Genomic DNA, 14,553 nt, shown 5'->3' on the forward strand with positions numbered 1-14,553 from the left:
TCAACCCGGATGCTTGTCTCATCATATGTTAGAGTAACGTTAGTGGAATGAAATTGGTAGACTTCTAGTTCATCGAGCGGTCATTAAAAATGATCAATTGTTAAGAAGTGGACATCATTGTATTCCCCTCGGCCTACAGAATCTAGCTTTTATTGTTAGTATAGCCTGTCATATTGTTAGTATAGCCTGTCATATAGCCTGGTGGTGTCTAGCTAGTGAATGTAGCTAGAGGTAACAGCATGCAACCGTGGAGATGATAAGGGCACTAACGCTATCATTTAGTCAGGGAGAGAGGACAATTAAATTTGTCAGTGGCATCGAGTGTGGATGGTCCAGGCTAGCCAGCTATATTTGAGGCAGCATAGCACCATCAACATCCCTCGTTCTCTAGCCTGCCGACTTGCTCTTAGCTGAGCTCATTTGCAAGCGCTCGATCCGATCTTGTGGTCAACGGAGGGGTATAGAGGCATGCTAGAACGCTTATTCTGAGTGGTATTGTTTTGGGGACCCCAAAGACTTATTAAATTGTTAAATTAAATTAAATTGTTAAATTAAATTAGCATTATAGGACACCTTTAAATGCAATTATTGTAAATCGCTTTGGATAAAAGTGTTAAATGACTGTAATGTAATGTCTGTGTGTGTGTGTACTTGTTTGTGTGTGTGTACTTCTTTCTCAAACTCTCTGCTTCATCTATCCATTCTTCTCTAGGTGGTGGCGAACCTGAGAGGAGAGAGAGAAAGAGGAAATGAGAAAGAGAGAGAGTCTGATTGCTGTGACCATCTGCCTTCCACTTCCTGTATCTGTCCAGCAGTTCTGTCAGGTCAGATGTGTTCCTGCTCTGCTTCACTATGAACTTGTATTTCTGCAGCTCTCTGCGGGGGGGCAGGTTTGTGTGGAAAGTCTTAATGTACTGTGCTGTATGTGTTGATGTGCAATATGCTTAATTGCTCTTTGTGGACATTAAAGATCTTCAGAATATAAACAAATATCTTCCAAATATAAAAGATCAATTCATCCAACAGGGGGCAACACCACACACACACACACACACACACACACACACACACACACACACACACACACACAACACCTCTCTCTCTCTCAAACACACACACCCAAACACATACCACTACTTACAAAGACAGGGTCCTTGTTGACACAGGCTTCGGTGAACTCTGTGAAGCTCTTGGATGAACTGTATGAACACGCTGGTGTCTCTTTAAGTCTCCTGAATGAGTGAAGCTCTTTCCACACTGGTCACAGTGGTACGGCTTCTCTCCTGTATGGATGCGCAAGTGTATCTTTAAAGGACTATGCTCGTTTTTGACAACCTGGACCTTATTTACGACATATTATAAGAAGTTTGACTCACCCAGATCACTTTTGTGTTGTTCGGAGGCAGGTAGAAGAAATTTAAAATCCAGCGCGAGCCAGTATATCCATGTAATGGCGGCGCACGGGGCAAAGGGAATGCAGCTTCTCAAAATCCATTTTCGGCCGCTAAACGGTTGTTTTCATCAATCACATTGCATGAATCGACAGTTGATATTCCTCTACGCGAGCCATTCTTTCGGTTGGTTTTCAAATGGTCTGTAGCCACTGTAATATGATCTTTAGAAGCCTCTCCCCCACTTGCTCCAGCGCGCATGCGCACAGGCCAGCGCGCAGCCTGCTATTCTCCGGCTCACGTTCTCTGCGCTACGATCGTAGTTGGTGCCGAGAATATTGTCGTCGTCATTCGTCAGCAACAATCCGATCGTAGCGCAGAGAATGTGAGGGAGCATAGCCAGTGTAAAGATCATATTACAGTGGCTACAGATTATGTATTTGAAAACCGAAAGAATGGCTCGCGTAGAGGAATATCAACTGTCGATTCATGCAATGTGATTGATGAAAACAACCGTTTAGCGGCCGAAAATGGATTTTTAGAAGCTGCATTCCCTTTGCCCCGTGCGCCGCCATTACATGGATATACTGGCTCGCGCTGGATTTTAAATTTCTTCTACAGGCCTCCGAACAACACAAAAGTGATCTGGGTGAGTCAAACTTCTTATAATATGTCGTAAATAAGGTCCAGGTTGTCAAAAACGAGCATAGTCCTTTAAGTCTCCTGACTGAGTGAAGTTCTTCTTGCACAGGTCACAGTGGTATGGCTTCTCTCCTGTATGAATACGCTGGTGTGTCCTGAGATTAGCCTCTACGCTGAAGCTCTTTCCACACAGGTCACAGTGGTACGGCTTCTCTCCTGTATGAACACGCTGGTGTATCTTTAATTCTCCTGACTGACTAAAGTTCTTCCCACACTGGTCACAGTGGTACGGCTTTTCTCCTCTATGAATATGCTGGTGTGTCCTGAGATTAGCCTCTACACTGAAGTTCTTTCCACACTGGTCACAGTGGTACTGCTTCTCTCCTGTATGGACACGCTGGTGTATCTTTAATTCTCCTGACTGACTAAAGTTCTTCCCACACTGGTCACAGTGGTACGGCTTTTCTCCTCTATGAATACGCTGGTGGGTCCTGAGATTACCTTCTATACTGAAGTTCTTTCCACACTGGTCACAGTGGTATGGTCTTGGCTTGTCCGTGTTTCTCTGTCTACAGGCGGGAGCTGGGGTTAGGGGGGAGTTGGAGGTGGTGATGGGGAGTGATTGAGAGTAGGAGAGAGTCTCTGATCTGATCTCTCCGCTCCTCAGCAGAGCGATGTAGAGGTTGTCATGGCTCCTCTTGATGTGCTTGTGGAGGTAGATCTGGGAGGTGTAGGAAAATGGGCACTCGGAGCAGGAGAACACTGGAGTCTGGGACAACTCTGACATCACTCCTGGGAGAGTGAAAGAGAGAGAGAGACAGGGAACATTAAAAAGGATTCTCATTCCTCTAGTAGAATTTCAAATGTAGTCATTGGCCCTCATTTATCAAGGGAAAGCAGATCTGAGTGCAGAAATTATGGTACGACAGTGTGCATGTCGTACCACGAATGATGGGGTGGTGCAGATGAAAACAATTGTCAATTAAGTATCACGCCCTCTACATATTCTAGCCTTGCCCCTGTAGTTTATGGCATGGAGACACGAAATACAGCCAAAACAATACATTTCTCAGACTCTCATTCAATAACAACTCTTCACTCTTCATGATAAGATTCCGGAAAACCATCTCGCATTTTACAATGTTATTGTAAGGGGTAGTTCACACATGTAAATTCACACAATCAGACAGCGTGTGAACTGGGCAGTTTCATTGTTAAATTGTGTAGCCTATCCAAAAACCATTGCACATTGCTGTCAATTTGAAGATTTATAATAAGAAGAAGAAGAAGAATAACAACTAGAATGTACATTTCCTGGAGAAAATGTGAGGTGGGCTAGCTGCTGCAGCTGTATGTAACAGCTACTGCTAGTACTACTACAGACCAGGCAATCAAGACCATGTGTCTCTAGCCAACTCAGGGGCTGAATTGTGGGGTCCATGGCGTGGTGGCGAGACTCCGCCCCCTCAGATCAGAGCTGGTCGGGGGCAGTGAATTGACCTCTGGGCAATCTCTATGCACCTACCGGCGAAGACCGTGTGTCTCTAGCCCACTCAGGGGCTGAGTTGTGGGGCCTGTGGTGTGGATAGTGGCGTGGTGGCGAGACTGAGTTGTGTGGTCCAAGGGTGTCTGTACCTTCAAGAGAGGCTGTCCATGCACCCAAATTCAAATCCCAACTGACACTTTGCACATTCCATCAATTGTTTGCAAGGGGAAAGCATGCCCAGCTTCAGACAGCTCCAGCTCAAAAGGTATAAATGTCAACGCTTAGAGGTTTACATCATATGAATCCTGGGAACCAGCTGAACACTTTGAGGTATAATATGTCAATTTAGCTTAAAAACTGTAGGAGTGGTGACAGGTTAGAAAACAGGTATGCATTCAGAAATTAGCAACTCAAAAGCTAGAGTGGAGTGCCATTAGTTTGAATGGTGAGCATGGTCTTCAAACAAATGGTCATAACGCAAAAACTATAAATTTCACAGCTTAGATATTGTATGAATCAGGATTTGATTGCTTCAAGCTCTCTCCTGTGAACTGTCAACATAGCAACCACCAGGAGCAGAGTTGCCAAACAAATCATCATACAGCAAAAACTATAAGTCACACAGCTTAGATACTTACATTGTACGAATCAGCATATATAATATGTGTATGAGCTGTTAAAACTGTAGGCATAGCGACAAGTTAGAAAAAGAGTAAAAATGCAAAATTAGCAGCTCAAAAGTTAGAGTGCGTTGCCATACGTTTCAAAGGGGAGCGCAGTTGCCAAACAAATCGTTATACCTCAGAAACTGTAAGTCACACAGCTTAGATCCTTACATTGTACGAATCAGCACAGTTGTGTGAACATTTTGATGTATGTGTGAGCTTTCAAAACTGTAGGAGTGGCAGCAGTTTACAAAATGTGTTAATATTTTCAAAGCAACAGCTGCCACCACTCTAAAAACATAATGATACTGAACATTCCACCAGCAGTTTCAGTGGCACAAAAATTACTATTAAAAGTAAAATTACTAAAAAAGTATAAAAAAATGATAAAAAATCTGAATACATCCGTTAAAGAGCTAAACATCGTGAACATTTTAAAGTTTGAATGAAGTTTCTAGCAAAGTATGAAGAAGTTATAAAGGAGACAAAAACTGTGGAGAACTAGAAGAACTAGAAAGTACATTTCCTGGAGAAAATGTGAGGTGGGCTAGCTGCTGCAGATGTATGTAACAGTTACTGTTAGTACTACTACGGACCGGGCAATCTCCATGCACCCACCGGCGAAGACCGGCTTCTACAAGCTAGCCCACCTAATAATAAAGAAAGAAATAGTTGGAATATCACAAGTTGGGCTAGCTTCTACAAGCTAGCCCACCTAATAATAATAATAATAATAATAATAATAATAACTTTATGACTGTGAAAGCTCTTATTTAAATAAGTGTCTGAAGCCTACCCATTGTTTTTCGTTTAATTCTGATCGCTAGTAATTATGTCACCAATACATTAATTGATTGTTGTAAAATTTATTTTGCTTTCAGTTTGTAAGGCTGCATAATCTAAGTATGCTCAAAGTGAAAGTGAAATTATTCTTACACTAAAAACCTGTTTACCCTGTTAATTGCAAATAATTGGAAAATACCAATTTATCTTAGGGATATATGACACATAGAAGAGGCCTTTACAAAATATATTTTGCCATAGGGTAGGCTACACATTTTGAAGCGATGAATCATCCAATGTGGGTGCGCTTAGATGCCAGTCAGAATCAGTCATGACAATTCTCAGACTTGGCGTGAGATTTGGTCGCAGTCTCCGCTCACGTCCAAATTGATAAATGCCAAACTTGGCGTGGAAATGACTGTACGCAGTTTTGTCTTATGATTGCTTAGTAAATGAGGGCCATTATATGCAGCTAGTGGGAGGAAACACAACCACACCACAACTTCAGATTGAGGAGAGGAGAAAGATATGTAAAAGAGGTTCCTCTAGCTGAGGGAGAGTGAGAGATCGAGAGGAGAGAAAAAAAGCATGAAAAGGTTGAAGTCCGCGGCGTTAGCTAACTTAGCTAGAATAAGCTAACCAGCACTCCTTAACATTAGTTAACTTAGATAGCTAGAATAAGCTAGCCAGCACTCATTAATGTTAGTCAAGGTACCATGTTCCATGGCAACTAGCTGTATTCCATTCCGTTCATAGCTAGCGTGCCTGCCTAACAATGCATGCCTAACCACAGCGATTTCAGCAGGTGCCGTTGCAGTTCGTGACGTAGCGTCCCATGTTTCGTAGCGTCCATGGTGCCCACGGCCTGCCTGCTGAAAGACAGATGAGAGAGGGCACGACAAGTAGAGGACAGCTAGATAGAGGGGGAGAAGACAGAGGGAAGGAGAGTCAAAGACAGCTACCTCTAGCGGTGCTCTTTTTGTCCCAGAAGTAGTCGAAGGAGATGTTCTTGTATCTGTACTCCTGTCCATACCAGACCAGCAGCTCCTCCCCGATGGCCAGCAGCCGACAGCAGCGATACAGGATCCCTCCGCGGTACTGAAACGCAACCAGGTTCTGCTCTTCCTCAGTACGAGCACAGTTCACATACCTGGGAGAGAGATGGTTTCATAAAAACAAACTGGTGAGATGAAGTTGAGAGAGTGAAGGGAGGAAGTGGGATGAAGTAAGAGAGGGAGGAAGAAAAAGTGGGCAACATGTGGGGAGTTACTGTAGAGAGGGAGAGGAAGTAGCCGGTAGTCGGTTCCTCACCTCATCCAGTTGGAGTGCGTCTCTCTTTTGGCATCAATGTACTTGCTCTTTCTGATCTGAGAACACAGAGTCTTATGTCAAAGGAAAACAAACTCCGAAGACCTGTCTTTTTTACTGAACATTAGTTTATGACGATCATCAACCCCCCCACACACACACACCCCAGCCCTCATACCCACCACCCAGGTGTATCCGCTGTCAATGGCCTCCTCCTTGTCCATCACCTCCCCTTCGTAGGGGCCATAGTGAGTTCCCTTGGCAACTGCCTGCCCACAGTTGAAGACCCCCAGCGCCGCCCCGGGTATCTGTGATCTCCTGACCTCCAGGCCGTGTGGGAGGGTCAGTATGGCCCGGTCAGACGCACCCAAGACCACCGGGGTGTCCGGTATGAAGAGGGGGGGGGCGTGGAGCTCACACTCCTCTATGAAGAAAGACTCACACTCCTCACAGTCTAGAGAGGATGAGAGAGAGGGGGAGGGGGTGTAACTAAAGCTGCATTGATATACAACAGCCGAGATAAGACACTAGTTCCAGAATGTCTGTTGTCTTGAGTCTTTACAATTAATCTAGAAAACACCAGTTCTAGATTGTTAAAAGTTCCAAATTGGCAAACTAAACAGAGAGGACAGACAGAACAGATAGATAAACAGAGGAGAGAGAGACTGAGGAGAGAGATAAACAGAGACAGGAGAAAGAGCACTAGACAAGGTCCAGCCTGGTTTAGGGTCTGGGGCCAGCTTCTTTCTTTAGCTGTGAACTGAAAGGACATGAAATCTAACATCTGCTAAATTAAGATGGGTCTTGTCACCTGGACACATCAGTTCCAATGCCTCCAATGCTAATCCAGCACAATAAGACCATGATAGCCAGTTAGCTCATGATCTCACAACTAGCAGCAGCTTCCATAACATTTACGGTAGCTGTCAGTGGCTAAAGCAGTTACACTGATGATTCCTGTAATGTTAGCTATTTTGCTGCTGTTGGTTCAACTGCTGTTTTTCGGGCATAAATAGAGACAAACTCAAACTCACATTAGCAGCAAAACAGTTAACATTACAGGAATCATTGTAACGTTAGTTGCAGATGTCCAGCCGTCGGGAAGACAAGCTCTCCCAGGTGCCCAATGTTGTCTAAATATTATGCACCTCGCCCAAAAGCAAATTCCTAGTAGGTTGTAAAACTGCATGCCAATAAACAGATTCTGATTCACTCCCAGACAGAAATTGTTTGCTAGCCGCAATGCTACTTTTCGCTATGTTAAACGTCATTGACTTATGCTAAAAATGTTAGTGATCTAGAAGTCTGCTATTTTGGGGGTTTTGGGTCTTTCAAGAGGGGCGGGGGGGTCCCGTTGGGTGGGCAGGCAACGAAACACTGACTTAGCCTATTACTGTACTTATAACACTACTACACAGCTCCATGCATAACTCATAGCTAGTTAACTCTCTCTTAGTAGAATCAACTCAAGATACGTTAGGTCTACAAGTCAGTGCCAGTAACGTTAGTGAATAACTTGCTGCAACACTATAGATATACTATACTATTGTTATTAACCTTGACCGTCTCCTTAAGTTTGATGAATGAACGTAGCTAGATACTTAGCATTAGCTAACTTTAGCTAACACTTGGATAATAGTGAACAAACTCACCTTGACATTTAGCTGCACAACTGCAGATGACTCACTCAGTGACTGGTTTGAATTTGCCAGTCCATGCTAGCACAACGCTTTGCTGCGTCTACTAGCCCAATAGCTTGTTGTCTTGTTCTAAAGCCGGAAACTGGGGCGCTTCTGCACAAAGGTTCGTTTGGTGCTGTGGTTTGCTGCTTCTACCAGAAGATGGTGATATAACATAAGAAAAGTAATTAATCTGTGATGCTGTGCGGTGTTGTACTGCTTGTAGCAGAAGATGGCCATATAACATAAGAAAAGTAATGTTCACCACAGAACGAATCTGTAGAGGGACTACTGCCTCTGGTCGTGTTCACTACTGCCTCTTGTGGTGCCAACAGAGAACACGACAAGAAGGAGGGAGGGAGTTACTGACTGAGAAAGAGACAAAGACTATCATTGGGGGCATGGCCGCTGGCCCCAGCCCCAAAAAGAGATAGAGATAAACAGAGAGAGGAGAAAGAGATAGAAGAGAGAGGGAGAGAAAGAGAGAGAAGATAGATAAGAGGAGAGAGGGGGATAAACAGAGAGAGAGAAGCTCCATCTTACAGAGGTAGTGGTCGTCTTTTGGCTCCTCCTGCTCAGTGCAGTTGTCTCTGGGTCTCTCAGGTTCCTCCCTCTGCAGTACAGGTTCCTCTTTGACCTCTGGTTCACCTTTGACCTTTGGTTCCTCAGCCATTCTCTCTTCGACACGTCACACACACACACACACGTCACACACACACACACACACACACACACACACCTTACAGGGTCATCATTTCACTCAGTGTACACACTGGGGCTGTCAAATAAATATTCGAACTTTGATTAGTCGTCAACTTTGGGGAAAAAATGCATAATCGATCTAAAAAATATAGATTCGATTAGTAGGCTACCGGAAAACAGCACGCATCACACAGCCTCCCGAGTCCCGCCCACTGTAAAGTCCCAAAACCACTGTATCTACAATATCTATCTATCTAGGTGGCGAGGAAATAGCGTACCTTACTCCCTTAAAATCTGAGTGCGTCTTCTCGGCAACCAGCAGACAACATTGTAAACAAGCACCGAATACGACCAATGCAGTGGGCCAGCACTATAGGCTATTCCTCTTGTTTTGTTTTCAGTTGGCTAGGATATAGGCCTGATAAAAGGACCCTGTTTGCAGTATGTTACCCATGTTGACTGGGTACTAACGTTAGTTGAATACTTGAATCCTGTGAATACAGACGAACAGAAAGTTCCGTTGGTGCTAGTCTGGGGCCTGTCTCGTTCGCAGTTGTTTCGCCGGTCTAGAGCGGAAGCGCGATGACGCATCGCATAATCTTCCGGTCTGGACCGGAAGAAGAACAGTTGTTGTAATGTTTTTACTGTAGGCTGCACATGGTGAAGTTTCAAGTAGATAACATTCGCGATGGCATCACCAGGCATAACACCGATGAAAATTGTAAAAGAAGATGCGAGGAGAACTACCGGTTAAGGAAAAATAAAGCAAGCGGAAGTAGGAGGCGGGCTCTACAGGCTCGAGCCGGAAGAAGGGGCGGGCTTAAGGCAGTGAAGTAAATAGACACCAGGCTCTTCTCCCCGAGGAGACTGGTGACGCGAGGCTACGTTGGTGCTTGTTCAAGACAAAAGAGAGTGCCCTCTTGTGGTTAGAAGTGGTTTCATCGTATGCGTCATTTTCGATGCAAAATTATATTAACACTAATAATTGATGTATTCGATTTTCAGAAAATATTTAAGAGAGAAAGTAGGAATGTCATTTTTGAGCTAATTTGACAGCTCTAGTACACACCCACCTATCTCTCATTTTACACAAATATTATACACCGACAGACACACATACATACACACACAGACACATGCAGACAGACAGACACACACACTAAGGTTGTCGCAGTTATCGGTGCTGCCGGTATTACTGTGTTTGGGCATGCACCGGTCATACACCGTTGCATTAGCTGCCCACCGTCTCCACTGTAGTGTTGCTTTTTTAAAGTTGCACAGAAATTAAAAAAGCATTCTGTCCCATTTTGGTTCACATAATTGGTCATAGTGTTCACCTATTCAACGATGTATGCCAAAAAAAATTACAAAATTCTACTTTTGTTGTAATTTTATATCAAAGTATATCATTCTTACTTCCTGGAAAACGGTAGGTCACGTGCAATTACGACAACAGGTACCTTAGATTTTAGGCCAATAATCTCACGACATCCACCCGTCAATCAACGCTATCCTTCTATCGAATCTGTCTAAAGTTCTTAAAACCCGTCCACTTGTCAATGTTCCAATCAAATTCCTCCAAACATTATGTCCCACCCTCATAGCTTGTTTGCGTCGGAAATACGTCAAACTACCGAAGTTAGATGATCTCAAACGTTTCTGTGCGACTTTAAAACCCATTCAGTTAATTTTCGTGTATCAGTACATCATCAAATTAAATAAACTCTAATTTGATTATAATTATGAAATACTAAGCGATGATACCCTGTCACTCCCCCCGCACGTGCAGGCAGATTGAGTCGCAGGCTCCAAACACAGAGCAGCAGTGTCAGATTTCACTCATTACATAACGTGAATCTAAAGCGACCAGTCCTCAGCATTCTTTCACCTTCCGTCGCAAACTTTGCAAACTATTTTAAACTTCACAGAAGCGGCTGTAAGTAGGCTTACTTAATGCTCTCCTCGCCATGTCTGTTTTTTAATGCATTTCCCCCCCAACTTTCTTAAAAAGACGTTCATATGTAACCGTTCAAAGAAAATATAATGCGCTCGGACGGAGCAGAGAACAGGCTTGTAAAATATACAGCGGTATAACACCGGTGTTGTCTCACTGTGGCATCCCTAACACACACACACTCACCACTCAAACAAAGGATACATGAATATGCAGTATTTACTATCAGAAGTTCCCTGAATTCAAATTGTCAGACAATCTTGAGGCCTGTAACAAGGTTAAATATCTTGGTCATGTTATTACAGATCAGTTGACAGATGATGTAGACATATACAGGCAATGCCACAGGATGTATGCCCAAGCCAACACTCTTGCATGAAGGTTTGGCATGTGCTCAGTTGGAGTGAAGATGTCTCTGTTCAGAGCATTTTGTACTCTACTCTATACTGCCCACCTGTGGTCATGCTATAAAATGACTAGTATCCAGAGGCTTCAAATAGCTTTTAATGATACAATGAGACTACTCCTTAAAAACCCAGGTGGTGTAAGTGCGAAAAAAAGGTTTGCATTGTTGGAGTCTGCACTTCTCATGACGTTTTAAGAAATTTGATGTATAAATGTATGCAACGTCTGGATGAGTCAGATAACAGCATTATAGTGGCTCTGTCTAACCTTGTGATGAGCTGTTCCTAATACACATCCAGGCTTAGGGAGCACTGACTGAAGAACCTGTATGTATTAGTGTAATTGGTATCATTTTCTGTCTGTACAATCGGTACAATTTTCTGTCTATGCAATTTGGTGTCTTCTTCACGTACTTTTTATGGACCTGAGTCTGCCAATAAAGCTTTCATTCATTCATTACTCCTCCGACAGTCGTCTATCTCAGCGGTTCCGAATCTTTTTTGGCCGCTGTTGAAACAAGATCCGGGACCTCTGAGATTTGGATGGGACCTATTTGATTGGATCCATCATCTCGTTTGTAATCATCAAAATATCAAAATAAACTGTGTGTAATATTTAATGGTATCTGTAAGGGGTGCACCGATCTTGAATTTTCATGGCCGATCCGATTTCCGATTTTGTATTGTTCAAATGGCCGATTCAGATACCCAAATGTATTTTTTATTTTTTGGGGGTTTCTTTTTCTACAAAGCAGGCAACAAACAAACACTATACAACAGTACATTTTTAAATGCCAAATTTGCCTCAAAACAGCTTGCTTGCTTAGATTACTTGCTTCAGTTCAAACAAATCTGAAGCCTTAATAAAATAAAATAACATAAATTAATCATATTTTCTTTTAAAAATAAAGTATTTTCTTTTAACTTAAAATGTTAATTATGTCATGACAATAATGTAAATAATGGCATGAGGAACTTATTGGCAATGGCCATTAGGCCTACAGTAATCTTGAACTATATATCCGGATAAGCGGATGACGATGGATGGATGGATGTTCTGTCATTCTTTTATTTCCCATTGAAGTTATTTGTAAATCGCTTGCTTGCCTATTTTGAATGCATGACAAGAGACGTGACAGATGTCAAACACTGAGGTCACGCAGTGACGCTGGCTCCCCGTGGGAGTTTTGAGTAGGCTACGTCATGGTAAAATGTCAAAACGACAGTCAAATGGATTTTAGTTCTTCTAACCAGTTGAAATCCTAAGCGCAGGTCAAAGTCATTTGGGCGGAACATGTTGGCGACAGCACAGGTAGCAAAAGCTTTGCCAGCATGGATGTAATAAAAGAAAAAGAGTGCTAGGAACGAGAAGAGGAATATGACGAGGAGAACTTGGAATTGGGGAGAGAGGATAGTGGAGATGAGGACGCAAGTAGGCTACGGAGTTAGTGAGGAGACTTTTAGATGGGGGAATTTAGATGTATGCTGGCCAGTGGTTTAATTGTGGCCTGTGGTTTAACAGCTAAGCAAGTGGGCGTTTGTGCTGTGAAATGATGAGTGGCTATTATGAAAACTCTTAAGTCCCATCTTTGTAGACATGATTCCCACTTTGCGGAGTTTGTGGGTGCGCAATTTATCCTTTCTGTGCGGCCTGGTAGCGAATGGGTCGCAGGGCGGTGGGTGGGGACCGCTGGTCTAACTCACCTGAGGTTTGTGGTTTGTCCTGGGGCCTCAGGGCTCTCTGCACCCCCCTCCCTGAGTGGTGCTGGGCAGTGGGCTCCGCTCCACTCTGACCCTCCTGAGCTGGGGTGAGTGTGTGTGTGTGCCGGGGGGGGGGGTGTGGGGGGGCTGTCTCCTGTCAGATCTTCATCCAGGTGAGACTGGGGGGAGGGGGCTCTGCTCCCACTGGGCTGGGGCTGGGCAAGAGAGAGAGAGAGGGAAAGGGAGAGAGAGAGCGAAAGGGAGGAAGGGACAGAGATGGTCAGTAACAACTTGCATGGCTAAACAGTTTATCTACTGTCTATCACAGCTGAATGAGGGGGAGAGAGCTTGATAAATGGACTGCACTTATAAAGTGCCTTTCTATCTTAATGGGCAGCACTTTACAATGGCCTCTCATTCACCCATTCACACACACACTCACACACCAATGGCGGCAAGCTGCCATGCAAGGTGCTAGCCTGCTCACTGGGAGCAATTTAGGGTTCACTCAGTGTCTTGCTCAATGACACTTTCACATGTGGACAGGAGAAGCCGGTGAAGCAGAGTGCTCCAAATCGAATAGACTGTAAAATATTAAATGTATAAACTACTATTAAATCCCATACATGTGTAAACTAAAGCTAAAGGTGCTAGCCACCATCACCAGGCAGCCCTACTATGGCTTTATCGATTAAAAGTGGACAACAAACTAACTGGGGCAGGGGAACAATGATAAAGTTTTATTACATTCACTAGCCTAATAATAATCACAATACAAATAGTTTCTAATTCTAAATCCTATATAAATTGTCCTACCTAAATCCTAAATAAATTGTCCTAATTCTAATGGTACCAGTTGTTGACGTTGGAGCTTATTTGAAAGGGGGGAGTCCGAAACGTGGGAGGTGACGATGATGATTATGAATTCGTGGCGCTGCTCAACTGCCTCGGTGTGGCGAGCTGCGTGACTGACCGGAGGCCTTTTCTGAAAGTCCCGCGTCGGTTGCTCTCTACGGTATGTGGTTACTGACCGCGGGTCCACGACGAAGTTCGTGTTGCTAACTCAGTAAGCAGGATGTCCTTTCAGTTCTAGCTGCCACGCTGGGCGACTGGATATGCTGCAGCTGGCTAGCTACTATGCTAGTCAGCTAGCTAAAGTCTCCTCGCCGACTCACAAACTCAGTTAAACTGATCAAACTCACACACACAAACTCACTTCATACGTGACAAATTGCTGTACAGACAGCTTATAAATTCAAACTCTAAAATAACCGTATAATAAGCTGCTCGGCACTTTGGTAGGCTAGACGATGGTACGCTCTACTGGCTCGACTCTGTTCACGTCCGAAGTCCACAGGCAAAGAGAAATAACATGTACGCTACAATTATACAATCTCCTATTAATTAATTCAATTTCCTATACTCAATTTAAAGACTCTAAGTTGGCTAATCCATATAATTTCTGAGCCTTCATAACAGCCAGGATTCGAACTACCAACAAAGCTACGGGGGGGGTAACGTTAGCTACAGCCAGCGCTGTCCTCAAAGATCTCAAGAAGGGAGCTGAAATCGTAGACTCAGGGATGGATACTTCAGTTTACAAAACAAATTTACCGAGTGATAATATTGTTTCATTACTCACTCACCGAAGTCAGGACAGTTTTCGAACAATGAAATCCTTTTCTCCAAGGTGGCTTAACTTGCAGCCCCCATCTTTTATAGGGCCTACAAAACACTCTTTTTGCACGTAGCCTGGCTTCGCGACCCTAAAGTCTTCAAATAAATGCAAGGCCAGATGACTAAATCCATACATTTATTTCAATGCAGAATGGTATCAA

General features: G+C 43.7%; 1 protein-coding gene across 1 annotated transcript; it reads right to left on the reverse strand.

Moving 5' to 3' along the window:
- Window positions 1-2,085: 2,085 nt before the first annotated feature.
- Window positions 2,086-14,553, reverse strand: LOC311309560 (histone-lysine N-methyltransferase PRDM9-like; the record flags this gene model as incomplete). Its single annotated transcript, XM_084438890.1, has 7 exons — window positions 14,362-14,553; window positions 12,719-12,930; window positions 8,498-8,632; window positions 6,458-6,729; window positions 6,279-6,334; window positions 5,930-6,117; window positions 2,086-2,825 (listed from the first exon to the last, which is right to left on the reverse strand). The coding sequence occupies exons 3-7, from the start codon at window positions 8,625-8,627 to the stop codon at window positions 2,086-2,088; spliced, it is 1,386 nt and encodes a 461-aa protein (XP_084295016.1). The 5' UTR covers window positions 8,628-8,632; window positions 12,719-12,930; window positions 14,362-14,553.

Source organism: Borostomias antarcticus, assembly GCF_949987555.1.
Source record: "Borostomias antarcticus genome assembly, chromosome: 5".
Lineage (NCBI taxonomy): Eukaryota > Metazoa > Chordata > Actinopteri > Stomiiformes > Stomiidae > Borostomias > Borostomias antarcticus.